General features: G+C 46.8%; 1 protein-coding gene across 3 annotated transcripts in view; it reads left to right on the top strand.

The window, feature by feature from the left end:
- The window catches only part of plxnb1b (plexin b1b), a 224,158-nt gene that overhangs the window by 162,401 nt on the left and 35,771 nt on the right, over positions 1-25,986 (top strand). For all 3 annotated transcript variants that reach the window (XM_052017265.1, XM_052017263.1, XM_052017266.1), the window contains 10 exons: positions 1,349-1,500; positions 12,699-12,804; positions 14,121-14,257; positions 16,636-16,812; positions 19,312-19,492; positions 22,425-22,667; positions 23,739-23,915; positions 24,097-24,245; positions 25,018-25,118; positions 25,288-25,505. In XM_052017265.1, coding sequence (XP_051873225.1) covers positions 1,349-1,500; positions 12,699-12,804; positions 14,121-14,257; positions 16,636-16,812; positions 19,312-19,492; positions 22,425-22,667; positions 23,739-23,915; positions 24,097-24,245; positions 25,018-25,118; positions 25,288-25,505 — 1,641 coding nt within the window. The remainder of the gene's footprint in view (positions 1-1,348; positions 1,501-12,698; positions 12,805-14,120; positions 14,258-16,635; positions 16,813-19,311; positions 19,493-22,424; positions 22,668-23,738; positions 23,916-24,096; positions 24,246-25,017; positions 25,119-25,287; positions 25,506-25,986) is intronic.

Below are 25,986 nucleotides of genomic sequence, written 5' to 3'. Positions count from 1 at the left end.
TTCCTCGGGTGACTTCCTGAGCCAAGGTGTTGGCGTGACTTGTGAATCCAGCGATGTGAAGTGAGCTTGCATTAGTCTCCTTGGAGGAAAGAAGATAACGTGGGGACTCAGTACAGTTGCGCAGAATTGTGAGTGGTTTTGGCAGTAGAGAGAGAAATAGATTCCACTGACAGAAGCACTGGTTACCAGAGGACACAGAATCCAGATGACTGCAGTAGAAGCCAAGGCAATTTTATTTTAAAATGCAAAAAAAACTACAGGGGAACTCAGCAGGTCAAGCAGCATTTGTGGAGGTAAAGGGATAGTCGATGTTTTGGCATCAGGACTCATGAAGGGTCTTGACCCAAAACGCCAACTGTCCCTTTGTATCCACAGATGCTGCCTGACCTGCTGAGTTTCCCCAGAAGTTTGCTTTTTGCTCCAGATTCCAGTGTCTGCAGTCTCTCTTGTGTCTTTTAAGATGAGTAGTTGTAATCCAGAGTGCACCATCTGACAGGGAGGTGGAAGCAGATTTTCAAGGGAAGTTGGAAATTTGCTGAAAAGGGAAAGCTTTTCAGGGCTGTGGGGAAAGGGCAGGGGACTAGGAGTAGTTGGCAGTTCTTTGAGAGCCTGGCACTGGAACAATGGGCTGGATAGACTCCTGTACTGTGAGATTCTCTAATGCACTATTGAGCGAGTAATGTCAAGATCTGTTGCACTCATTGTTTGGTTAGTTGAGCAGCTTGTGAGTGAGTGCTATAAACTCCTCTGTGCTTGTGAGGCAGGGAGGTGAAAAACAGAAAGAAATTGCTAAATGATCCCCATTTGGCAACACCACCCCTTCACTATATGGATGTCAGTTGCAGGTTGGACGGTGATGCCATTCAGAGTTTTCTAAGTTTGTGAAATCCTTCCTTGGATAGCTGGGATTGGAAAAACAGAAGGGAAAAGATGCAGGAGTAGGTCACCCATTCGCTCAATCCTGCCCCATCATTCAATACGATTGTGGCTGACTTGGGCGAGACCTCATCTCCTCTGTGCCAGATCCTCCTCACCCTCAATTTCCAGATCTTTCAAAAATGTATCTACCTCCACCTTGAAGACTTCTAAATACTTCTGTTGAGCGAGCCAGCATAGGAAAAACTAGACAAAAACTTCCTACATCACTTCCCTCCATTTCTAAGTTTAAAAAAAATACTTAATTGTTTAAAAAATCTATGTCTGATTTATGTTCTATTAAAACAAAATGCAATCATATCTTCCTCTTACTGGCCATTATTCCCCTATCCTCAGCTATTCCTCCAGTGCCTGTACAAAGACCTGATGGGAGGCATTTTCATTTGTTGACACACAATATTTGCCTTCCCAGATTGAGCCGATGTCCGGACTGCAGGAAGGTGGCACCATGCTCACCATCTCCGGTTCAAACTTGGGCCAGCGATTTGAGGACATCCAGGACATGGTGACGGTCGCTGGTATCCAGTGCTGTGCTGACCCTCTTAATTACGAGGTCTCCACCAGGTCAGTCAGTTGCTATTGTGATTCTTAAATCCTTGTGTGTGAGGAAGCATTGAAGACCAGAACATTAAAACTGAAGTCTTGGTCATTTCAATCTTTCCATTTTTGTTGTTCATTGATGGGATCTGGACATCTCTGGCAAGGCCAGCATTTGATGCCCATCCAACTTGCCTTTGGGTGGGGAGCTGCCACCTTGAACCGCTGGTGAAGGTAGTCCCACAGTGCAGTTGGCTTGGGAGCTCTGGGATTTAGAATCTGTGAGAATGGACCAATGATGTATTTTCAGGGCAGGATGGCGTGACTTGTAGGGATGCTTCAGGTGCTAGTGTTCCAATGTACCTGCTGCTTTTGTTCTTTCTAGATAGTAGAAGTTACAGGATTAGGAAATACTTCAGCGTGTTCTTGGTGAGCTGCTGCCATGCAGTTTGCAGGCGGTACACACTGCAGTGGAGGTGCACAGGTGCTGGAGGGAGGGAATATTTATAATGGACAATTGGATGCAAACTGGAGAGCTGCTCTGTTCAGAATGGTGCAGATCATCTTGAGTGTTGGAGCTACACTTACCCACGCATGTGGAAATTATTCCATGACACTTCTAACACTAGCATAATCAACATAGTCCCTATTCCTCAATAGATACAAGTGCCTGTAGGCGCGCACACAAGCGGCACACATTAGAGATGGAACCCATCCAATACCATTGTGCATAAAGTCATAATTGTCATTCTGCTCCAACGGCAGCTCAGATTTTCTCCTCACGGCTAGACTTAGCCTTGGAAGTGCCAATCCAATTAACAACTAGGATCAGTCTTCTGGTATTGGTTTATTATCGTCACATGTACCAAGATACAGTGGGAAAACTTGGTATTGCAAGCCATCCATTCAGATCAGTCCGAAAACATAAGTATTTATGAGTCGGGATTTGGAGCGGGACCTTTGAAAAGGGGTGAGTGTCTGTATGTGTGCTTGTGAGATTCACCTTGCAGGGTCGGGAGTTGGAGCGAGATTTGGAGTGGGACCTTTGAAAAGAGGTGTGTCTCTGTGCATGTGCTTGAGTTTCACCTTGCAAGAGTCTAAGAGAGGCTCATTTGCAAATTGTTACCGGTTGATTGGCTGATTAACAGCAGCAAATAAAAGGAAGGTAGGTATAAACGGAGTGGCCATTATATGAGTGGACCAGTGTTAGAGTGGGGGACTGAGGCTTTGACTCAAGAGGCTTCAGGGGACGAGGCAGAGTCTAAGCTAAGTTTCTTTCGTTCTTGGGAGTGTCCTTTGGTGCCAGGCCAGAATAGTTAGAATGGCTCCAGGGTCAGTGGTGTGTTCAGCTTGTGAGATGGAGTTCTGGGAGACCTCCAGTCTCCCTGATAACTACATCTCCACAAGGTGCATCCAGCTGCAGCTCCTTACAGACCATGTTAGGGAACTGGAGCTGCAGCTGGATGACTTTCAGCTCCTACGGGAGAACGAGGAGTTCATAGATAAGAGCTACAGGGAGGCAGTCATTCCTAAGCTGCAGGAGGCAGGTAGCTGGGTGACTGTCAGAAGAAGGACTGAGAATAGGCAGGTAGTGCAGTGTACACCTGTGGCTATTCCCCGGAATAACAGGTACACTGCTTTGGATACCATTGGGGGGGGGGGGCGGGGGGAACGGGACGGCCTACTAGGGGAAAACTGCAGTGACCAGGTCTCTGGCACTGAGCCAGGTCGTGTGGTGCAGAAGGGAAGGGGGGAGAAGAGGAGGGCGGTAGTGATAGGGGGATCCATACTAAGGGGGGCAGACAGGATATTCTGTGGATGTGAAAGAGACTCCTGGATGGTATGTTGCCTCCCTGGTGTCAGGGTCATCTCGGATGGGTCCACAGCATTCTGAAGGGGGAGGATGAACAGCCAGAGGTCGTGATATATACTGGTACCAATGACATAGGTAGGAAAAGAGATGAGCTCCTGAAGAGGGTATATAGGGAGCTTGGTAGGAAGCTGAAAAGCAGGACCTCAAGGGTAGTAATCTCTGGATTGTTGCCTGTGCCATGTGCCAGTGAGGGTAAGAATAGGTTGGTTTGGCAGATGAATGCGTGGCTGAGGAGTTGGTGCAGGGGGCAGGGTTTCAGATTTGTTGATCATTGGGATCTCTTCTGGGGAAGGTACGACTTGTACAAAAGAGACAGGTTACACCTGAACTGGAGGGGGACCAATTTTCTTGTGGGCAGGTTTGCTAGAACTGTTGGGGAGGGTTAACTAGTTTGGCAGGGGGATGGGAACCCAAGTGATAAGTCAGAGGTTAGTGCATTTAGTGTACACATAGGCGCAGAGTGTAGAAAGACTGCGAGGAAGCATAGGCATTTGAAAGGGCAAAATTGTAGTCAATTGGATGGGCTGAAGTGTGTCTACTTTAATGCGAGAAGTATCAGGAACAAGGGTGATGAACTTAGAGCATGGGTAAGTACATGGAACTATGACATGGTTGCCATTACAGAGATTTGGCTGTCACAAGGGCAGGAATGGCTTCTGGATATTCCGGGGTTTAAATGTTTCAAAAGGGACAGGGAGGGACACAAAAGAGGTGGGAGAGTGGCTTTGCTGATCAGGGACAGTGTCACAGCTGTAGAAAGGGAGGACGTCCTGGAGGGATCGTCCACTGAGTAAGTGTGGGTGGAAGTCAGAAACAGGAAGGGAGCGATCAGTCTATTGGGAGTATTCTACAGACCCTTCCAACAGCAGCAGAGACACTGAGGAGCAGATCGGGAGGCAGATTTTGGAGAGGTGCAAAAATAACAGGGTTGTTGTCATGGGTGATTTCAACTTCCCTAATATTGATTGGCACCTCCTTAGTGTAAAGGGGATAGATGGGGCAAAGTTTGTTTGGTGTAGCCAGGAAGGATTCCCGACACTGTATGTGGACAGGCCGACAAGAGGAAAGGCCGTTCTGGACCTGGTGCTAGGCAATGAACTGGATCAGGTTTTAGATCTCTCGGTGGGAGAGCATTTTGGAGACAGTGACCATAACTCCTTGATCTTTACCATAGCCTTGGAGAGGGATAGGAGCAGACAATATGGGAAAGTATTTAATTGGGGGAGGGGGAATTATGATGCTATTAGGCAGGAACTTGGGAGTGTAAATTGGGAACAGATTTCTTGGAAAAGTGCGCAGCGGAAATGTTGAAGTTGTTTAGGAAGTTGATCATTGGGATCTCTTCTGGGGGAGGTACGACTTGTACAAAAGGGACGGTTTACACCTGAACTGGACCAATTTTCTTGCAGGCAGGTTTGCTAGAACTGTTGGGGAGGGTTAATTGGTTTGGCAGGCTGTTGAGGGAGATGACCTGCCAGGGCTAGCAGCAGTAGCCAGGTCTATGGCACTAGGACTGGTCCTGCTGCTCAGAAGGGAAGGGAGAGAAGAGGAAGGCAGTAGTGATAGGGGACTCGATAGTCAGGGAAACAGATAGGAGCTTCTGTGGCAGTAGCATGAATCCCGGATGGTATGTTGCCTCCCAGGTGCCAGGGTCCGGGATGTCACTAATCGGGTCCACAGGATTCTAGAGCGGGAGGGAGAATAGCCAGAAGTCGTGGTTCATGTTGGTACCAATGACATAGGTGGGAAGAGGGATGAGGTCCTGAAAAGTGAGTTTAACGAGCTAGGCAGAAGGCTGAAGAACAGGACCTCGAGGGTAGCTATCTCAGGATCGCTGCCAGTGCCATGCAATAGTGAAGGTAGGAATAGGAGGAGATGGCAAATAAATGCGTGGCTGAGAAGTTGGTGCAGGAGGGAGGGTTTTAGATTTTTGGATCATTGGGATCTCTTCTGGGGAAGGTGGGACCTGTACAGAGAGGGCAGGTTACACCTGAACCTGAGGGTGGCCAATATCCTTGCAGCCAGGTTTGCTAGGGTGGTTCAGGAGGGTTTAAACTAGATTGCGAGGGGGAAGGGAACCGGAGGAGTAGGTCAGAGGAAGAAGGGGATGGGGAAAAGTCAGATCTGACAGGTAGAGAGGCTTTGAGGAAGGAGAAGCAGAGTACAGACTATAAAACTGGTAAGGTGGATGGACTAAAGTGCATTTACTTAAATGCGAGAAGCATCAGGAATAAGGGGAATGAACTGAGAGCCTGGATAAGTACATGGGACTATGCTATTGTGGCTATTACAGAGACATGGCTGACATCAAGGTAGGAATGGATATTGAATATTCCTGGTTTTCAGTGTTTTAAAAGGGATAGGGAGGGGGGGAGAAGAGGAGGAGGGGTGGTGGTACTGGTTGGGGACACTGTTACAGCTGCAGAAATGGTAGATAATGTAGAAGGATCCTTTCTAGAGTCAATATGGGTGGAAGTTAGGAACAAGAAAGGGGCAATTACCCTCCTGGGAGTATTCTATAGGCCTCCTGATAGCAGTAGGGATACTGAGGAGCAGATTGGGAGGCAGTTTTTGGAAAGATGCGAAAATAACAGGGTTATTATAATGGGAGACTTCAACTTTCCAAATATTAATTGGTACCTACTTAGTGCCAAGGGTTTAGACGGGGCGCAGTTTGTTAAGTGTGTCCAGGACGGATTCCTGACACAGTATGTTGATGGGCCGACTAGAGGGAATGCCATATTAGATCTAGTTTTAGGTAATAAATTGGGACAGGTGACAGATCTATCGGTGGGTGAGCATTTGGGGGACAGTGACCATTGCTCCATAACCTTTAGAATTGTCATGGACAGGGATAGGAGCAAAGAGGACGGGAAGATATTTAATTGGGGAAAGGTGAATTATGAGGCTATAAGGCAAGAACTTGAGAGTGTAAATTGGGATGACATTTTTGAAGGGAAATGTACTATGGAGATGTGGTCGATGTTCAGGGATCATTTGCAGGATGTTAGGGATAAATTTGTCCCGGTGAGGCAGAGAAGGAATGGTAGGGTGAAGGAACCGTGGGTGACGAGAGAGGTGGAACAACTAGTTAGGAAGAAGGCGGCAGCATACATAAGGTGTAAGCAGCAAGGATTGGACAGGTCTTGTGAGGAATATAGAGTAGCAAGGAAGGAACTTAAGAAAGGGCTGAGGAAAGTGAGAAGGGGACATGAAAAGGCTTTGGCGAATAGGGTTAAGGAGAATCCCAAGGCTTTTTTCTCGTACGTAAAGAGCAGAAGGATGGCTAGGGTAAATGTAGGTCCGATTAAAGACAGAGGTGGGAGGATGTGCCTGGAAACTGTGGAAGTGGGTGAGGTTCTCAATGAATACTTCTCTTCAGTATTCACCAAGGAGAGGGGTTGTGATGATGCTGAGGACAGTGTTGGTGAGGGTAATGTTCTAGAGTATGTAGATATTAAGAGAGAGGATATGTTGGAGTTGTTAGAAAATATTAGGACAGATAAGTCCCTGGGGCCTGACGGAATATTCCCCAGGCTGCTTCGTGAGGCGAAGGAGGAGATTGCTGAACAGTTAGGATCTTTGAGTCCTCGTTGTCCACGGGGATGGTACCGGAGGATTGGAGGGTGGTGAATGTTGCCCCTTTATTCAAAAAAGGTAGTAGGGATAGTCCAGGGAATTACAGGCCGGTGAGCCTTATGTCTGTGGTGGGTAAGCTGTTAGAAAGGATTCTAAGAGATAGGATCTATGAGCATTTAGAGAATCATGGACTGATTAGGGACAGCCAGCATGGCTTTGTGAAGGGAAGATTTTGCCTCACAAGCCTGATAGAGTTCTTTGAGGAAGTGACCAGGAAGATTGATGAGGGTAGTGTAGTAGATGTGGTCTACATGGATTTTAGTAAGGCGTTTGACAAGATTCCGTATGGTAGGCTTCTTCAGAAGGTCAGAGGCCAAGGGATCCATGGAGGCTTGGCTGTGTGGATTCAGAATTGGCTTGCCTGTAGAAAGCGGAGGGTTGTGGTGGAGGGAGTGCATTGGGATTGGAGGGCTGTGACTAGTGGTGTCCAGCAGGGATCGGTTCTGGGACCTCTACTTTCAGTGATATTTATTAACGACTTAGATGAGGGGGTGGAAGGCTAGGTTAGCAAGTTTGCAGATGACACAAAGATTGGTGGTGTTGCGAATAGTGTGGAGGGCTGTCAAAGCTTGCAGAGGGATATTGATAGGATGCAGAGCTGGGCTGACAAGTGGCAGATGGAGTTCAATCCAGAGAAGTGTGAGGTAGTACACTTTGGAAGGACAAACTCCAAGGTGGAGTACAAGGTAAATGGCAGGATTCTGGGCAGTGTGGAGGAGCAGAGGGATCTGGGGGTTCCTATCGACAGATCACTGAAAGTTGCCTCGCTGGTGGATAGGGTAGTTAAGAAAGCTTATGAGATGTTAGCTTTCATAAATTGGGGGATCAAGTTTAAGAGCCGAGAAGTGATGATGCAGCTTTACAAAACTCTGGTTAGGCCACACTTTAGAGTACTGTGTCCAGTTCTGGTCACCTCATTATAGGAAGGATGTGGAGGCGTTGGAAAGGGTGCAGAGGAGATTTACCAGGATGCTGCTTGGATTAGAGAGTATGGATTATGAGGAGAGACTAAAGGAGCTAGGGCTGTTCTCATTGGAGAGAAGGAGGATGAGGGGAGACATGATAGAGGTGTATAAAATATTAAGAGGAATAGATAGAGTAGACAGCCAGCACCTCTTTCGCAGGGCACCAATGCTCAAAACGAGAGGACATGGCTTTAAGGTAATGGGTGGGAAGTTGAAGGGAGATGTCAGAGGGAGGTTTTTCACCCAGAGAGTGGTTGGTGCATGGAGTGCGCTGCCTGGGGTGGTGGTGGAGGCTGATACATGGGACAAGTTCAAGAGATTGTTAGATAAGCATAGGGAGGAATTTAAGGTAGAGAGATATGTGGGAGGAAGGGGTTAGATAGTCTTAGGTGTGGCTTGAAGGGTGGCACAACATGGTGGGCCAAAGGGCCTGTATTGTGCTGTATTGTTCTATGGAGTAATTGCATGGGGTTCTGGATGGGTTTGTCCCATTGAGACAGGGTAAAAATGGTAGAGTGAAGGAACCGTCGTTGACAAGAGACGTAGAACATCTTGTCAAGAGGAAGAAAGAAGCTTGCCTAAGGTTTAGAAAGCATGGATCAGACAGGGATCTGGAGAGTTACAAGGTAGCCAGGAGGGAGCTTAAGAATAGACTTTGGAGAGCTAGAATGGGGCATGAGAAGGCCTTGGTGAGTAGGATCATGGAAAACCCCAAGGCGCTCTACACGTATGTAAAGAATAGGAGGATGACTAGAGTGAGGGTAGGACCGATCAGGGATAAAAGAGGAAACGTGTCTGGAGTCGGAAGAGGTGGGGGAAGTCCTTAATGAATACTTTGCTTCAGTATTCACCAGTGAGAGAGAGCTTGACATTTGTGAGGATGGCGTATGACAGTCTGATATACTGGGGCATGTTGACGTGAGGAAAGAGGATGTGCTGGAACTTTTGAAAAACATTAGGATAAATAAGTCACTGGGGCTGGACAGGATATATCCAAGGTTATTATGGGAAGTGAGGGAAGAAATTGCTGCGCCTTTGGCTGTGATCTTTGCATCCTCACTGGCCACAGGAGTAGTGCCAGAAGATTGGAAGGTGGCAAATGTTGTTCCTTTGTTTAGGAAAGGGAGTAGGGATAACCCTGGGAATTACAGACCAGTGAGTCTTCAGTGGTGGGCAAATTACTGGAGAAGATTCTTAGAGGCAGGATTTATGGGCATTTAGAGAGAAGCATAGGCTGATTAGGGACAGTCAGAATGGCTTTGTGAGGGGCAGGTCGTGCCTCACGAGACTGATTGAATTCTTTGAGGATGTGACAAAGCACATTGATGAAGGTGGGGCAGTGGATGTGGTGTGCATGGATTTTAGTAAGGCATTTGATAAGGTTCCTCATGGAAAGCTCATTCAGAAAGTCAGGAGGCATGGGATCCAGGGAAACATGACTGTGTGGATTCAGAATTGGCTCACCCATAGATGACAGAGGGTGGTGGTCGATGGAGGTCAGTGACCATTGGTGTTCTGCAGGGATCTGTTCTGGGACCCCTGCTCCTTGTGATTTTTATGAATAACTTGGATGAGGATGTGGAAGGGTGGGTTAGTAAGTTTGCTGATCACATGAAGGTTGGTGGTGTGGATAGTGTCGAAGGTTGCTGTGGATTACAACAGGACATTGACAGGATGCAGACCTGGGCTGAGAAGTGGCAGATGGAGTTCAACCCAGAAAAGTGTGAAGTGATACACTTTGGGAGATTGAATTTGAAAGCAGAATACAGGGTTAATGGCAGGACTCTTAGCAGTATAGAGGAACAGAGGGATCTTGGGGTCCACATCCATAGATCCCTCAAGGTTGCCACGCAGGTTGATATGGTTGTTAAGAAGGCGTATGGTGTGTTGGCCTTCATTAGTCAGCGTATTGAGTTCAAGAGCCATGAGGTAATGTTGCAGCTCTGTAGAACTCTGGTTAGTCCACACTTAGAGTATTGTGTTCAGCTCTGGTTGCCTCATTATAGGAAGGATGTGGAAGCTTTAGAGAGGGAGCAAAGGAGATTTACCAAGATGCTGCCTGGATTGGAGAGCATGTCTTATGAGGATAGGTTGAGCGAGCTAGGGCTTTTCTCTTTGGAGAGAAGGAGGATGAGAGGTGACTTGACAGAGGTGTAGGAGATTATAAGAGGCATAGATCGAGTGGACAGTCAGAGACTTTTTCCCAGTGCGACAATAGCTAACACGAGGGGCCATAATTTTAAGGTGATTGGAGGAAGGTATAAGGGGGATGTCAGTGGCACGTTTATTTTTTACACAGAGTGGTGGGTGCATGAGACGCACTGCCGGCAGAGGTTGTTGGGATAGGTACATTAGCAACATTTAAGAGACTCTTAGGCACATGAATGATAGAAAAATGGGAGGGGAGGGTTAGCTAGATCTTAGAGCAGGATAAATTGTTGGCTCAACATTGTGGGCCGAATGGCTTGTACTGTGCTGTAATGTTCTGTGTTCTACTTTGAGGTAGGACAAAGGAAAAGCAATAAGTGTTACAGTTACAGAGAGAGTGCAGTGCAGGTAGACATTAAGGTGAGAGTTTAGTGAAAAGAGTAGAATGTTGATAATAGATGTATTGAATAGATCTGTTGGGAGCAGCTTGCAAAGTCACCACACTCCTCTGAGTCTAACATTGCTGGCTCGTGGCTTAATGTGACAGGAACGTGTGTCAGTTCCTGTGGATTTCTGTCCGAGGCATGTGGTTTTCTAGGAAGGGTAATCAGATTGGGGGATTCAGTTGTCAAAATGACAGTGAAAATATTTCAATGGCAGGATGTGACTGGATTAACAGTTAGTATCCAGTGGTAAATTGGTTTATATTTTTTACATTTGAGGTACAGTGAAAAATTTTGTTTTGCATCCCATCCAAACAAATCATTTCATTACATCAGTACACTGGGGTAGTACAAAGGTAAAACAATAACAGAATGCAGAATAAAGTGTTACAGTTACAAAGAAAGTGCAGTGCAGGCAGACAATAAGGTGCAAGTCCATGACAAGATAGATTGTGAGGTCAACAGTCCATTTGATCGTACAAGGGGACCATTCAGTAGTCTTATAAAAGCGAGATAGAAGCTGTCTTTGAGCCTGGTGGACGTGCTTTCAGGCTTTTATCTTCTGCCTGATGGGGTGGAGGGGAGAAGAGAGAATGTCCAGGGCGGGTGGGGTCTTTGATTATGCTGGCTGCTTTACTGAGGCAGCGAGAAGTGTAGACCGAGTCTATGGAGGAGAGACTGTTTTCCGTGATGTGTTGGGCTGTGTCCACAACTCTCTGCAGTTTCTCGCAGGCTTGGGCAGAGTAGTTGCTGTACCAAGCCATAGTGCATCCAAATGTTCTGTGGTGCATTGATTAAAAATTGATGAGTGTCAATAGGGGCATGACAAATTTCTTTAGCCTCCTGAGGAAGTAGAAGCACCGGTGCGTTTTCTTGGCCGTGGTGTCCACAACCTGCTCTTTTGCTGACATTGAGGGAAAGGTGGGTGTCATACACCATGTCACTAAGCTCTCCATCTCCTATAAACTCCATGTAATAACTTCCACAAGCTGAAGCGTTAGCCATGGCTTGATGAGTTACAAGAGGAACTAGAGACAAGCAGGTGATTCAGGTTGATATTCCAATGATGCACTGCTGGAGGTGCTGCCTTTTGAATTTGATGATAAAGCAAGGGCTCTTTTTACCTCTTTGGTAATGTATAGTGTTCCTTTTGAAGAACAGCAGAAGAGCTTTCCTTGCTATCTAGGCCAATGTATATTTTTTGTTACATAAGATCTTTAAGATTATGGAGGTTAAAGCTGGTATTGGTTTATTATTGTCACTTGTATCGAGGTACAGTGAAAAACTTGTCTTGCATACCGATAGTACAGATCAATTCATTACACAGTGCAGTTACATTGAGTTAGTACAGAGTCCATTGAGGTAGTACAGGTAAAAACAATAACAGTACAGAGTAAAGTGTCACAGCTACAGAGAAAGTGCAGTGCAATAAAGTGCAAGGTCACAACGAGGTAGATTGTGAGGTCAAGACTCTATCTCATCATATGAGGGAACCATTCAATAGTCTTATCACAGTGGGGTAGAAGCTGTCCTTAAGCCTGGTGGTACGTGCCCTCAGGCTCCTGTCTCTTCTACCTGATGGGAGAGGAGAGAAGAGAGAATGACCCCAGTGGGTGGGGTCTTTGATTATGCTGGCTGCTTCGCCAAGGCAGTGAGAGGTAAAGACAAGAGTCCATGGAGGGGAGGCTGGTTTCCGTGACACGCTGGGCTGTGTCCACAACTCTCTGCAGTTTCTTGCGGTCCTGGGCAGAGCAGTTGCCATACCAAGCCATGATGCATCCAGAGAGGATGCTTTCTATGGTGCATCAATAAGTGAGGTACATGATCTAGCTGAATGGAATAAGCTCATGGGCCTGAGTGCTCTACTCCTGCTCATGCTGTGAGTGGGGTTGGACTATCAGTGGTGTGTAAAGGATGGTTGTTTGGGGCTTGGCCACTAAGTTGCAGGATAACTCCTACTCCTACAACTCCTACTCAGCCCAGTTGCTGAAAATATGATGCCAACGCTTAATGACACATCTGATGCTTGGTGTCAGTGTTGTGTTTTGCCAGCATTGTTGCTCTTTGATGCTGTGACACAGACTCTCCCGTTGGGGACTACATCCACATACACAGTCCATCCACAGTGCAGCTAAGGGTGATGAGTTTCTCCTGCAGGATTGTTTGCTACACAGCAGCTAGTGAGGAAGAGGTGTCGGGCAAAGTCACGGTCAAAGTAGCAGGCGGCGGTAACAGCAGCTCTACACAACTCTTCACATATCGGGTAAGTGTGAAGTTCACTGAATTTTCTTTCTGTGGTATTTTTTGTTTTACTGTTTGAAACCTGGGACTTACAGCTTATGAAGGGTTTGGGACGAGGGGAGTATTATAATCCTCTGCTATACATCCATGCCTCAGATCTGCACATACTGAACTAGCTAGGCTAGAAGTGTGCCCAATAGCTGAACAACTAAGCACAGTGTCATAGAATCATACAGCATGGAAACAGGCCCTTCAGCCCAACTGGTCCATGCCGACCAAGATTCCCATCCAAGCTAGTCCCAATATCCCATGTTTGGCCCATATCCCTCTAAACCTTTCCTATCTGTGTACCTGTCCAAATGCCTTTTTAAATGTTGTTGATGTACCTGCCTCAACCACTTCCTCTGGCAGCTCATTCCACTATACAGACCGGCCTCTTTCCCCACAGCTTCCTATTAATTCTCTCCCTTCTCACCACATCTATGCCCCTCAAGATTTTATACACGTCTGTAAGATCACCCCTCATTCTCCAATGCTCCAATGAATAAAATCCCAACCTGCTCAATAACTCTCCCGGAAACATTCTCGTAAATCTCCTCTGCACTCTTTCTAGCTTAATGGCATTTTTCCTATAGCAGGGTGACCAAAACTGAACACAATATTCCAAATGCAGCCTCACCAAACGTCTAGTCGGCCCCAAGCAGGACAGTAACTACAAGCCTAGCAGACACAGCACCAACTGTGAGAAGATTCCTGATCGTGAGCCCAACTGGAAGATGACCACCTGGGAAAGTCTCTGTTACAGGCACAGTAATTCTGGGAAGTACTCCCCTCATCCCAAACCCCACATAAACTACAGGAAGACCCTGACCATTAGCCCAATAGATGCAGCACCAACCCAGGACTACAAGTGCAACAGACTTCTGGCCATGGGCCCAGTAGGTAGACCACCAACCCTGGAAAGATCCTGGGCTACAAGCCCAGCAGATGGAGCACCAACACAGACCACCCCTGGCAACAAGTCCAGAAAGTACACTGTGAATTTTACCTTTGAACTGTGCTTCAGGTACTGAGCCCTGGCCACTTAAAAGGCAATAAATACAAATCTTCCAAACTCATTCAATTTTTAATTAATACCAATCGGAGTGAACCAGGGCTCCAACACTTTGACCTAGTGCTGAGGTGAATTTGTTTCTTTACCTGCTTTAAAGACAAATTATTGGGGAATTTCTGAGTTTTTGGTTGTGGAATGTTTATTGACTACTATATTGTTAAACTCCTGTCAGGACCTGTTTATCAAATCATTAAGCAGCCTGTGTCAATTCATTCCCCCTCCAGAACCCAGTACTGGTTTCTATCTCTCCATCTCATGGTCCCAAAGCTGGAGGAACATCTCTTGTCCTCAATGGCGTCAAGTTGCTGACTGGCAGACCAAGTGATATCAAGGTGTTTGTGGGTGACCTCCCCTGTAACATGTAAGTATACACATCATTGTGGGGAAGCTGTGAGCCCTTCCAGAACACATTCGGTGATGTGATGATCCAATGTGCCATGTAACATTACAAGAGGATGTATGTTTTTGCTGGCATAACCTCTTCCTATTCCATGTCCCCACCATCAGTAGTACCTACATGAGGTGTTGCCTCGAAAAAGCAGGATCTATCATCAAAGACCCCACCATCCGGGCCGTGCCATCTTGCAGCTACCGTTTTGTTTACAAAATAAACTTTATTCGTAAAAGAAACTATATACAGTAATAAAACAGTTCAAACCTTTACATTCGTGTACAATTCCGTTCTTAGTGTTACCTTTTGATATATATTAAAAAAACACAGCACCGATGCCACACGTGTGGCTCCCTGGGGTGATACCCCAATCCCATATTTACAACATATGATGGGCTTCCTCCCCAGACCACGCCCCTCCCTCTTCTGTGGCAGAAGAACCCTAAACTGTCGTCCTTCCCCACCGAGCCCTCGCGCTGGCTGCACCCAGTTTCAGGGCATCCTTCAGCACGTACTCCTGCAGCCTGGAATGTGCCAATCGGCAGCATTCCCCTACAGACATCTCGCAGTGCTGGGAGATCAACAAGTTTCGGGCAGACCAAAGGGCGTCTTTCACCGCGTTGATGACCTTCTAGCAGCAGTTGATGTCCGCCTCTGTGTGCGTCCCTGGGAACAGCCCGTAGATCAGAGAATCCTCTGTTACGCAGCTGCCGGGGATGAAACGTGACGAGGACCCTTGTATCTTTCGCCACACCCTCCTCGCAAACCCACAGCCCGCAAAGAGGTGGGCGACCGTCTCGTCCCCAGCGCAGTCCTCCCGGGGGCAGCGCACGCTGGGGGTGATGCCCCAACCATGCAGGACGCATCTGACTGGGAGGGCCCCTCTCACCGCAGCTGACCTAAAGTCAAACAGCTACTTCCCTTCAACCATTCAGTTCTTGAACCAATCTGCACAACCCTAATCACTACCTCAGTATCGTAACACTGACCACTTTTCACTCCAATGAATTTTGGTTTTTTTTGGGTCTAATTGTGTTCTTTCTTGTAACATTTGGTTTAATTTCTGTTTTTCTGTTGAATGTTATGCCTGCAGTGCTATGTGCCTGTGATGCCACTGCAAGTAAGTTTTTTTTCATTGCACCTGTGCATATGGCAATAAACTCGACTTGACCATTCCAAGAATTAACATTGCTAACCTACTTCATCAAAGTGGGGCTTTTTGAGTTTGAGCTGTAGCTGCAGACCTGTTACTGAACCTCAGAAGGCAGCACGGCTGGTTCAGATGTTATTTGCAATTGGTGTCCCACCTCAGCCCATTCAGTAGAGATCACCGTGTAGGAATTAGGAACAGGGACCCAGTGGTTTCCTGATCACCAACCCAGGGCTTCTGAGGCCAGTTAAGTATCCCTAATGATTGCTTCTGACTTCACTTAACATGAGTTGTGTGTTGTGGGGGCTCACTCAACACCTCCTCACACATTGGCTAGTGATTCCTAAGCTGCAAAGACTGTTCACATAATGATAACTATTACCCCGGAGACACAAGAGACTGCAGATGCTGGAATCTGGAGCAACAAACAATCTGCTGGAGGAGCTCAGCGGATTGAGCAGCATCTGTGGGAGGAAAGGAACTGATGATGTTTTGGGTCAAAAGCCTGCGTTAGGGCTGAGAGTGGAGAAGGTAGATAGTCAGATAAGATATCTTTATTAGTCACGTGTACATCGAAACACTCAGTGAAATGCATCGCTTTGTGTAGAGTGTTCTGGGGGCAGCCCACAAGTGTTGCCACTTGTCCGGCGCCAACATAGCATGCCCACGACTTCCTAACCTGTATGTCTTTGGAATGTGGGACGAAACCGGAGCACCCGGAGGAAACCCATGCAGACATGGGGAGAACGTAAAAACTCCTTACAGACGGCAGCCAGAATTGAACCTGGGTCATTGGCGCTGTAAAGCATTATGCTAACCGCTACACTACCGTGCCTGCCCCACTTCAGTATGAAGAAGAGAGGGGGGAGTGGTGGGACGGAAGCCTGAGGTGATTGGTGGACTGAAGAGGGGTGAAGGGTGATGGGCAGATCGAGCCAGGTGTTGGGGGAGGGGTGGTGGAGTTGGGAGACGGAGATGGGTGGATGATAGATGGAGGCGGACAATAAGAGAGAGGCACGTGGAACCAGGAGGGAAGGGTGAATGTGGAGACAGCTCGGAGGGTGATAAGCAGGAACTTAAAGGTTATCAGTGCTGGAGTCTAAGTAAGAAAGATGATCATAACTAGTACTGTTTTTTTTGAGCATCTGTAGATTGGGTTCTCTTGGCTAAAACTGTGAATTGACTTTTCCCCCGGCAGCTCTGGTGAAGTAAAGGATGACCGTATCCAGTGTTGCACAGCCTCCCACAACCAGACTGGAGACTTGCCCATCACAGCCATGTATGGTGATGTTCCTAAGCGACTGAATGAGATCTTCTACAGCTACACTGAGGATCCAAACATCACTGTTGTGCGACCGGACAAGAGTTTCCTGGGGTGAGATGATTTGTAAGATGAAAGCAAAGCAAAACCAGACTATTTTGTGCCGAGGAACCAGTGTCCAGAATTTCCTTGGCGCCTGCAGAGGTGCTGCTTGGTACTTCAGTGACCATTTGGGATGTGTGCCCACTTTGCCCAAGGCATCAGTCCTTCAAAACCAGACCCTAGCTGAGAGAAAGCCTCCCCTTCATGCACCATTATCAGTGCAGAGCATGCAAAGGAGGTTGGTCAAGTCCTGAACAGCGGGTTGGGGCTGAGGGGATTGTGGGGGGGAGACCCAACTGGAGGTGGAAAGGGGGGCTGGTATTGGTTTATTATTGTCACTTGTACCAAGGTACAGTGGAAAAACTTGTCTTGCATACCGATCGTACAGGTCAATTCATCACACGGTGCAGTTACATTGAGTTAATACAGAGTGCATTGATGTAGTACAGGTAAAAACAATAACAGTACAGAGTAAAGTGTCACAGCTACAGGGAAATTGCAGTGCAATAAGGTGCAAGGTCACAACAAGGTGGATTGTGAGGTCAAGAGTCCATCTCCAGTTGGACGGCACGGTAGCATAGCGGTTAGCGCGACGCTATTACAGCGCCAGCGATGGTGGTTCGATTCCCGTCGCTGTCTGTAAGGAGTTTGTACGTTCTCCCGTGTCTGTGTGGGTTTCCGCCGGGTGCTCCAGTTTCCTCCCACATTCCAAAGACGTACGGGTAGGTTAATGTGGGTTTAAAATGGGCAGCACGGACTCGTTGGGCCGGAAGGGCCTGTTACCACACTGTAAATAAAGTTTAAATTTTAAAAAAAATCTCTTCGTATGAGGGAACCATTCAATAGTCTTATCACAGTGGGATAGAAGCTATCCTTAAGCCTGGTGGTACGTGCCCTCAGGCTCCTGTATCTTCTACCCGATGGGAGAGGAGAGAAGAGAGAATGATCCGGGTGGGTGGGGTCTTTGATTATGCTGGCTGCTTTCCCAAGGCAGCAAGAGGTAAGGACAGAGCCTAAGGAAGGGAGGCTGGTTTCCGTGACACACTGGGCTGTGTCCACAATTCTTGGCAGTTTCTTGCGGTCCTGGGCAGAGCAGTTGCTGTACCAAGCCGTGATGCATCCAGAGAGGATGCTTTCTATGGTGCATCGATAAAAGTTGGTGAGTGTCAAAGGCAAGATACCGGATTTCTTTAGCCTCCTGAGGAAGTTGAGGGCTTGACGTGACCATTGGGCCCGCAGTTGTGATTGGGGTGGGGGATGGTGAGCTGGTGGGGAGTGGGAGCAAGGTGATTGGAAGCTGGGGTGTTGGGTCGGCTGAGGGTCGCAAGCTTCAGTAATGAAAGGGAGTCGGTATGTGAAGGGTTCTTGGCACCAGGCTGAGATCTGCTCGGGTCCCACAGATCTGTGCAGGAGTGATCCACAGTGGTCTGTGCGCAACACTGTTGTGGCAGCATGACTTTTCAGTTGTATTTAGGCACGTGTTGCACAGCTTCGAATTCGGGGCATGGGTGGGGGACCCTTCATGTGTTACCCAGAAAATGCATGGAGGAAACCAGAATAAAAATCACAAAGTTTGCATCCGCTCTCGAGCGCGCTGAGCTGAGGGCTCTTGTCCACTCTCAAGCTCGCAGAACTGGGGACTGCTGTCCACTCTCGAGCCCGTGGAGCTGAGGGCTGCTGTCTGCTCTCAAGTCCTCTGTGTATTCTTTCTTTGTGCTTCTCTACCCACACTCTTGTTGGAAACTTCCCAAAGAATGGAAATTCATGGCTGTTTGAGGTTTTGGAAAGAGAGAAATTTGTAATCTGGGAAACAGAGTTCCTTCTCCATGTATCACGGGGACATATGGAGCTGATTGTTGAGGAGGTGGTAAAGGGGAACAAAAAATTCTCAACGTAACCTCAAACTATTGGCTGTAACAAGAGAGGCTTGCATTTATATGGCACCTTGCACAACCTTTTTTTCCCCCCTCCTTCACTACTGCCAATGAAATATGTCGGAACTGTGGCAATCACTGGGGTGAGAAAAATAGTGGCTAATTTATTCACAGCAGTCATGTGCAATGCCAAAAATGGGTTATGTATTGTTATAATGATTAAAGGATCGACTTTGGCCAGGACACAACGTGATTTCCCCCTGCATCTTTATAATAGTGCCAGTGAGTCCTTCCAACATTTAGAAAGCAGACAAGTCACGGTTTGATATCTGATCTGAAAGACAGTACTTCCAACAGCATAGCACTCCCTCTGTAACAGATTGAGTGTAAACCCATATTACTGCGTCCACGTAGCTGGAATGGGACTCGAACTTACAATATCCTGCCTGTGAGGAAAGGACAGTAACACTGAGGCAAGGTGAGCTTCAGTGAGGAATATACAAAAGGGATAACAGAAAAATATCAAATCACTGCACCAGGAATTGAACCTAACTTGATTGGTGTAATTGTCAGTAAAGAAAAGTTTCAAGAGACTTTCCAGATTAAGGCTTTTGACTTGTCCTTTGACCTGTTTCAGTGGAGGCCGAGTGATCAGTGTCCAAGGGCAGAACCTGGATGCAGTGCAGACACCACAGATGATGGTACGGTTACTCCCAAAGGAAAGGCGGCGGAGATCAACCAAGCTCCAAGGCTGGCCGAGAAAGAGGAAATGCAGAATGACGAAGGACAGCCGTTCCAATAGAACAGGTTTGCATGAGGTGAGAGGAGCTGGTTCTACTAACTGGGTGAGACAGTGAAGTAAAGGGAAAGGTTTACAAGCAACTCAACTGAGACGACTGGATTAGGTAGGCGCGCTGTAGAGTGAGGAGATTGCAGTCATATCTGACATACAGGACAACCCAAAGCAAGGCAGGCATGGTCAACGGGAGAACACTGTGAGGTGGGTACAGTCAACGGGAGAACACTGTGAGGTGGGTACATTCGGCAGGAGGCCCCCGGGGTGAAGCAGTACAGTCGGCAGGAGGACCCAAAGTTGAAAAGGCATGGTCAGCAGGGGCAGTCACATAAGTAGTGTCAAATTGCAAAGGCAAATCTTCCTATCAAGCTGTTCCCCGTGCACCCTCGCTCTATCTCTCTGACTACAGTGCCCTTTGTGCTGCTCTTGAAATGGTGCTTATCTGTCGAGGAACAGCCCAGTCCCAGCAACAACTGAGACTTAGCTGCAGGGCAGGGAACAGTGGAATATAGAAAATGCAGCTGCTGCATCAAAAAAATATGAAAACAAAGGAGGCATTGTGCTAATTATATACTGAACGTATATGTACATCTGAAATTGTTGATTCTCTTCAACTAATAAAGATTAATTGAAGAGAATCAACAATTTCAGATGTATAATGTGTGTGGGAAAGTTTCACAATACACATTCAATATATAATTAGCAGAATTATATATTAAATAAAGACTGAATTAGCCGGCTGCAGACTTTGATGTTGCTTAGAGTGTTATGATTTAGACAGCAGGAAACTGAGGTAATTTTACCAGCTTATCAGCTGTTCGTCATTGGCCGAAGATCAAAATGAGAGGCTTAGTCCTGGCAGTGTGTGATCTTACCTGGTTTAATCACTGTGGGTTTTTCTGTCAGCTGCTTGCCTGATGCTGACTCAGAAGCAGCAGAGCTGTATATTGATTCAACAGCACATTACATGAAAAGAACAAAACATCAGTCCATTCACTGCAGCTCTGTGACGGTTGTAGTCAATTAAGGATAAGGGATATTCGAGCTCTGCTGGGTTCACATCGGCCTTGGAGGAGGGTTGACAGTGGGTGATTGAATCGTTACCTGTGTGATCTTAAATATTAATTGCTAAATCACTTGAGTTCTTTGGACTGCCTTCCCTTCTCTCACCCATAGCTCCACATTGCTCCCTCCAGCATTAACAGTCCTGTACAGCTCTCCCCCAAGAATACTCCGTGCAAAGCACCATATTTGAGAAAGGGGGTGAAAAAACAGAGGGCCAGCTTTTTATGTTGTGCTTTTCACTGCCTTTGTTTACCTCCCAAGGACTTTATGGCCCTTTGAAATGTTGCCGCAGTTGTAGTGCAGGAAACACAGCTGCCTGTTGGTGTACAGCAAGATCCCACAGTGCTAATGACTGGATCTGCTTTTCTGATTCTACAGTGAAGGATAAATATTGGCTGGAATAGCAGGGATTCTACTCTGCTCTGGGTGCAGTGCTGCTGGGCATTTGACGTCCACCTGAAGGGGCATACAGGGCAGTAGTTGTCTGGCTCCTTCAAATGCTGCCACTTCAGGCAGTGCAGTATTGCTTCAATACCACTGGAGTGGGAGTTGAGCCCACAACCTTATGAATCAGAGTTGGGAGCAGTATTGACTAAGCCACAGCTGATGCGTTGGGCCACTTTACGACAAGCTGAGCGACCGTGTAGTTCTAGAGGGAGAGGTGAACCAGCTGGACTTGCCTCTTGGGCTTCCAGATATCCGTTTTCCCCTTTCAGAGTAATCAGACATGTTGGTCTGTCAGAGGCTTTGCAGTGAATCAGAGACTCGTAGACTGTTTGCAACACAGATGGAGACCACTTACCCATTGTGTTCATGCCAGTCGATATAGAGCTGTCCAGACAATTCCCACCTTCCAGCATTTGGTCCGTGCCCTAAAGTTGTTGGCTCTTCAAGTTCACACCCAAGTGCCGTTTGAATGTTGTGAGATTTTCTGCCTCTATTGCCTTTTGGACCGTGAGTTCCAGACCCCTGCCTACTTCTGGGTGATTTGTCCTCTCATCTCCCCACTGATCCTTCCACAGATACTTTAAAAACCAAGGGATGTAGATTTTCGACTCCTGTACTCAGGGAAATAGTTCCCTCACCATTACTGTACTTGTATCCCTCGCAATTTTAATACTCCTCAATTAAGTTTCCACTCAGCCTTTCTCTATTGTGCAGAAAATGACCTTGCTTATCCTAACTTCCCATAGCTACAATTTTCCAGTCCTGGCAAGGTTTTCATAAATCTCTTCCCTCCCTGTACACCGGATAACCCATGGTGCTGTGGTCTTGGCTGTACTTCCTTGGAGAACTTTCTGCCCCTGAAGAAACAATACTGGTTAAAGAGCAAGATACCCTCAGGAAGGGGAGGAGAATGTGTCCTGAACTAGGTGCTTGCTCTTTTTTGTATGTCTGGAAGTTGCCCGATCCCTCCCTGATTGCACAGGCTTGAGCTGTGGGTACCCATCCTCCTGAAACATGCTATCCACAAAATGGCCTTGCGTTTGGACAGCAGTGACATGCGTTGTTGCTTAAGCTCCAAAACCCAGAGTTTGGGGTCTTCCAGTTGACTACACTTCTTGTACTGTGGTTATCCTGGATATGGGAAGCATCCTGGATGTGGGAACATTCTAGAGTTCCCACAACAAGCAGGATGTGCATTTCATGGGTCTGAGGTCTCCAAAAAAAAACCTCCTTCAGATTAGATTAGATCAGCAAACAGTAAACCAGAATAATGCAATTTATTTAATCCTTTAAGTATAAAGCTGCATTGTTGTCCTTGTCTCACTGAAGTCCCTCACTTATAAAAATGCATGTGATTATTGTTGTAATGCTGACTACCTGTGTGTCGGATACAGTGGCATTATTCTCACCAGTGTTTCTTCCCCATCCCCCAAACTTTTCAGTTTTATGAGTCCTGCCAGGTGAACTCCTCCTCCTTCATGACTTGTAAAACGCCGTCAATCGAAGCCCCCATCAACGACGCAGTGATCACCGTGCACTTCATCATGGATGGCCTGTGCTTCAATTTCAATGAAATCAGTCCAACCAAGTTCACGTACAAGCCTGACCCCATCCTGAAACCACTCAACGCAGATGACCCTTTGAAACCTTACAGGCACAAACCCGGCAGTGTCCTTTCCGTAGAGGTATGATAACTTTTAAAGTGCTGTTTTCTTCGGTATAACAAAGTGTAGCGGTTGCTACCACGAAATAAAACAAGACGCTAGTCGAAGGATTGTCAAACAAGAACTGGTTTATTTTCCCGCCTTGCGTGGGCCTTTTAAGGGAGACTGTTCCCACCCAATGCAACCGGCAATGACGTAAGTACTACGTCATCAAGTCTTTCCCGCGCGCGGGTCCTCCCCGTCGCTCGGGAAAGACGAGGCCCGCTGCCATCTTGGGCCACGTCGCTCTGACGCCGCGCGACCTGACTGCCGAGCCGGTTCGCCTGACCGGACGGTGAGTCGCTACAAAAGGGTTTTAACTCAGCAACAATATTCCTTGTACTCTGTACTTGTGCTTTTTGAAGAAGTGGCGTGTTTGAAGTATTCTTCAAACACACCATCTCCCCTGTTTAATTATACACAGCTATTGCCTCACTCCCTCTGTAATCAGGTGATTGTTATAATTCTTTAACAAACTGCCATATTCTTCAAAAACATGTTTTGCATGTTGCTGGTTGTACTAGGAATTTAGCCTGGGTTTTGGGGAATGTTTCTGCAATATGATAGTGCTTCCCAATTTACTCCATAGCTGGAAACTTTGGCCATCCATTAATTGATTACAATCACCCATCTGGAGATTAAACTCGCTCTTTGGGATGTGATGGTCTGTCTATATTTTGCCCCAGCCCTTTTTTTAATCATGATCTGACAGTGTTCCCTTCTCTGAAGCTATTGTCCTTTGTATATGGTCTGTCATTTTTCCTCTCTGATCTTAATTGTCCTAGGAAGACCTATCGATCTTACCCTCCGATTCTTTTTCCCCTCTAACCATTACAAAACTCCCCTTCCAGGAGGTTGACCTGCTGTCAAGGATGGGCAGTATTCTGTTCCTTGCACAAGCCCCTTGTGCTTGGTACCCCGCCCTGTAAGACTGAAGACATTCTTCTGTTATCCGCTATAGTCAAACTTCATTTCACTGTTATCGACTGTGAACAAAGCAAGTGTCTCTTCTCCACCCGGCCTACTTTTGATTGCTGTCTCTCTTGCCTTCAGGGAGAAAACCTGGATCTTGCGATTACAAAGGAAGAGGTGGTTGCGATGGTGGGTGAGGGGATGTGCCTTGTGAAAACTCTGACTGGCAATCACCTGTACTGCCAGCCTCCCTCAGAGCAGCCTGCCCCACGAAAGAGGAGTAAGCGTGAAAGCACAGACACGCTGCCAGAATTTATAGTAAGCTAAATATGCGTCCCTCTTTTATATGGCATGGTTGATAGGGAATAAAATTATATGTCTTTCAGAGCTAGAACAAAAATGTATGGTTATCAGTTGACACTGAAGTCTCTCTCTTAGGTGCAGTATGTTTCTCTCATTTTATCTCATCTTCCTTCATCCTCATGGCCTCGTCTCGCAGGTGCAAATGGGAAAACTGAGTTTCACACTGGGAAAGATCCAGTACGATGCAGAGAGTCAGTCTAATTTCCCACTGGAGGCACAGATTGGACTTGGAGTGGGAGCATCCATCGTCGCATTGATTGTCCTGATCATTGTCCTTATTTACAGGTAGGGTATGGTAATGTTCATGTTTCAATCTAGAGGTTTGACACAATTTCAGAATAGTAGATGGAGCTTAATTTATGGTTCATGGTATTTGATGATGATCTAATCATTGTTTTAGCAAAAAACAAGCTTCTGGAGGAACTCAGCAGTTCAGGCAGCACCTGTGGAAGGAAATACAGTCGACATTTGAACGTATGACTGTCTATTTCCCTCCACAGGTGCTGTCTGACCCACTGAGTTCCTCCAACAGCTCATTTTTGTTTTGCTCTAGATTCTGGTGTCTGCATTGTTTCCATTCACTCTGTCCTGAAAGGGTCTATTGTGTAATAAGTTGTGAAACTGATGGAGATACGTTCACCTCTCTTCCACTAGCCATTCATTATTTTTTCAGTGGGTTGGGAACTGAAGCGTCAGCCCCCAGATGACAGATGGAGCTATGGGAAACCAAAGCCCATGCCGGGCACCAGCTGTACTTTTATACCACTTCCCTCCTTCCTGGTTTTTCCTTTGGGACTGGCAGCCCTTTTTGATTAGGAAGGAGCTTTTTGCACTGAATGTAAGAGATTTCATGCCACTATCAATGTTAAAATGTCCAGACTCTTAACGTGCTTTTTATACGTCACAGCCTCGGTAGCAATTCCCGCTTGTGTCATCTCATCTTGTCTCTTCTTCCAGCCTGTCATTGTCCCAGTGGATTAAGCACCTGAGCCATAACTTGCTGTAAAATTCACAATTGTACCTGTTGAGTAACGTGGTCTTGTTCCTCACCTGACAGGCGGAAAAGTAAACAGGCTCTGAGGGACTACAAGAAAGTACAGATCCAGCTGGAGAATCTAGAAACCAGTGTCCGTGATCGATGCAAGAAGGAGTTCACAGGTAGTGTTGCGTGTTGTGCAAAAATGTGCATGTCTGTTTCATGTATGTGCATAAAACGTGCTGCATTTTATTATTGAACAAGGGTTTACTACTGTGAATGTCTCTTTGACTGTGTTTCTAGCTCACTAACCGAATGGTTTCTCTTTTCCCCTTGGGATTTCTTCATAAGATCTCATGACTGAGATGATGGATCTCTCCAGTGATCTGGTTGGAACTGGAATCCCATTTCTGGATTACAAGACCTATGCCGAGCGAATCTTTTTCCCGGGACACAGGGAATCACCTCTGCAGCGGGATCTGGATGTGCCTGAATCCCGCCGACAGACAGTGGAACAGGGGCTCGTCCAACTCTCTAACTTGCTGAACAGCAAGCTTTTCCTCACCAAGGTAGAAGAAAATACTTCAGCTCAGAATCTGTGTTGTGTTAGTGTCCACACATTTGTCTGTGTGCATACAACGGGCAACAACACTGTCATCTTAATAGACAACACGAGTATAATATTCTCATCTCAGCTGCAAGCAAATATTGTATGAATTAGAGACGTAAGAGTGATATTCCTAGTAAAATTGAAAGTAGTACAGTCAGCCCACCAACACCATACTGACACCAAGCACCCATATATATTAATCCCATTTTATTTCTCCCCACACTCCTGTTCTACCACTCACCCTTACCTCAGAGTAATTTATAGTGGGCATTTGACCTACTGACCCACATGTCCTTATGATGTGGGAGGAAACCTAAGCACCGGGAGGGAACTCGTGCAGTCACAGGGAGAGCGTGCAAACTCCTCACAGACATTTGGTGGAGGTTCCCCTTCAAATTGAAAGAGTTTCACAGAAGCATATAGAATGTGACAAATGCTCA

The sequence above is a fragment of the Pristis pectinata genome, chromosome 6 (genome assembly GCF_009764475.1).
Source record: "Pristis pectinata isolate sPriPec2 chromosome 6, sPriPec2.1.pri, whole genome shotgun sequence".
Lineage (NCBI taxonomy): Eukaryota > Metazoa > Chordata > Chondrichthyes > Rhinopristiformes > Pristidae > Pristis > Pristis pectinata.
The sequence above is the reverse complement of the archived record's forward strand: the minus strand, read 5'-3'. Positions and strand labels throughout refer to the sequence as shown.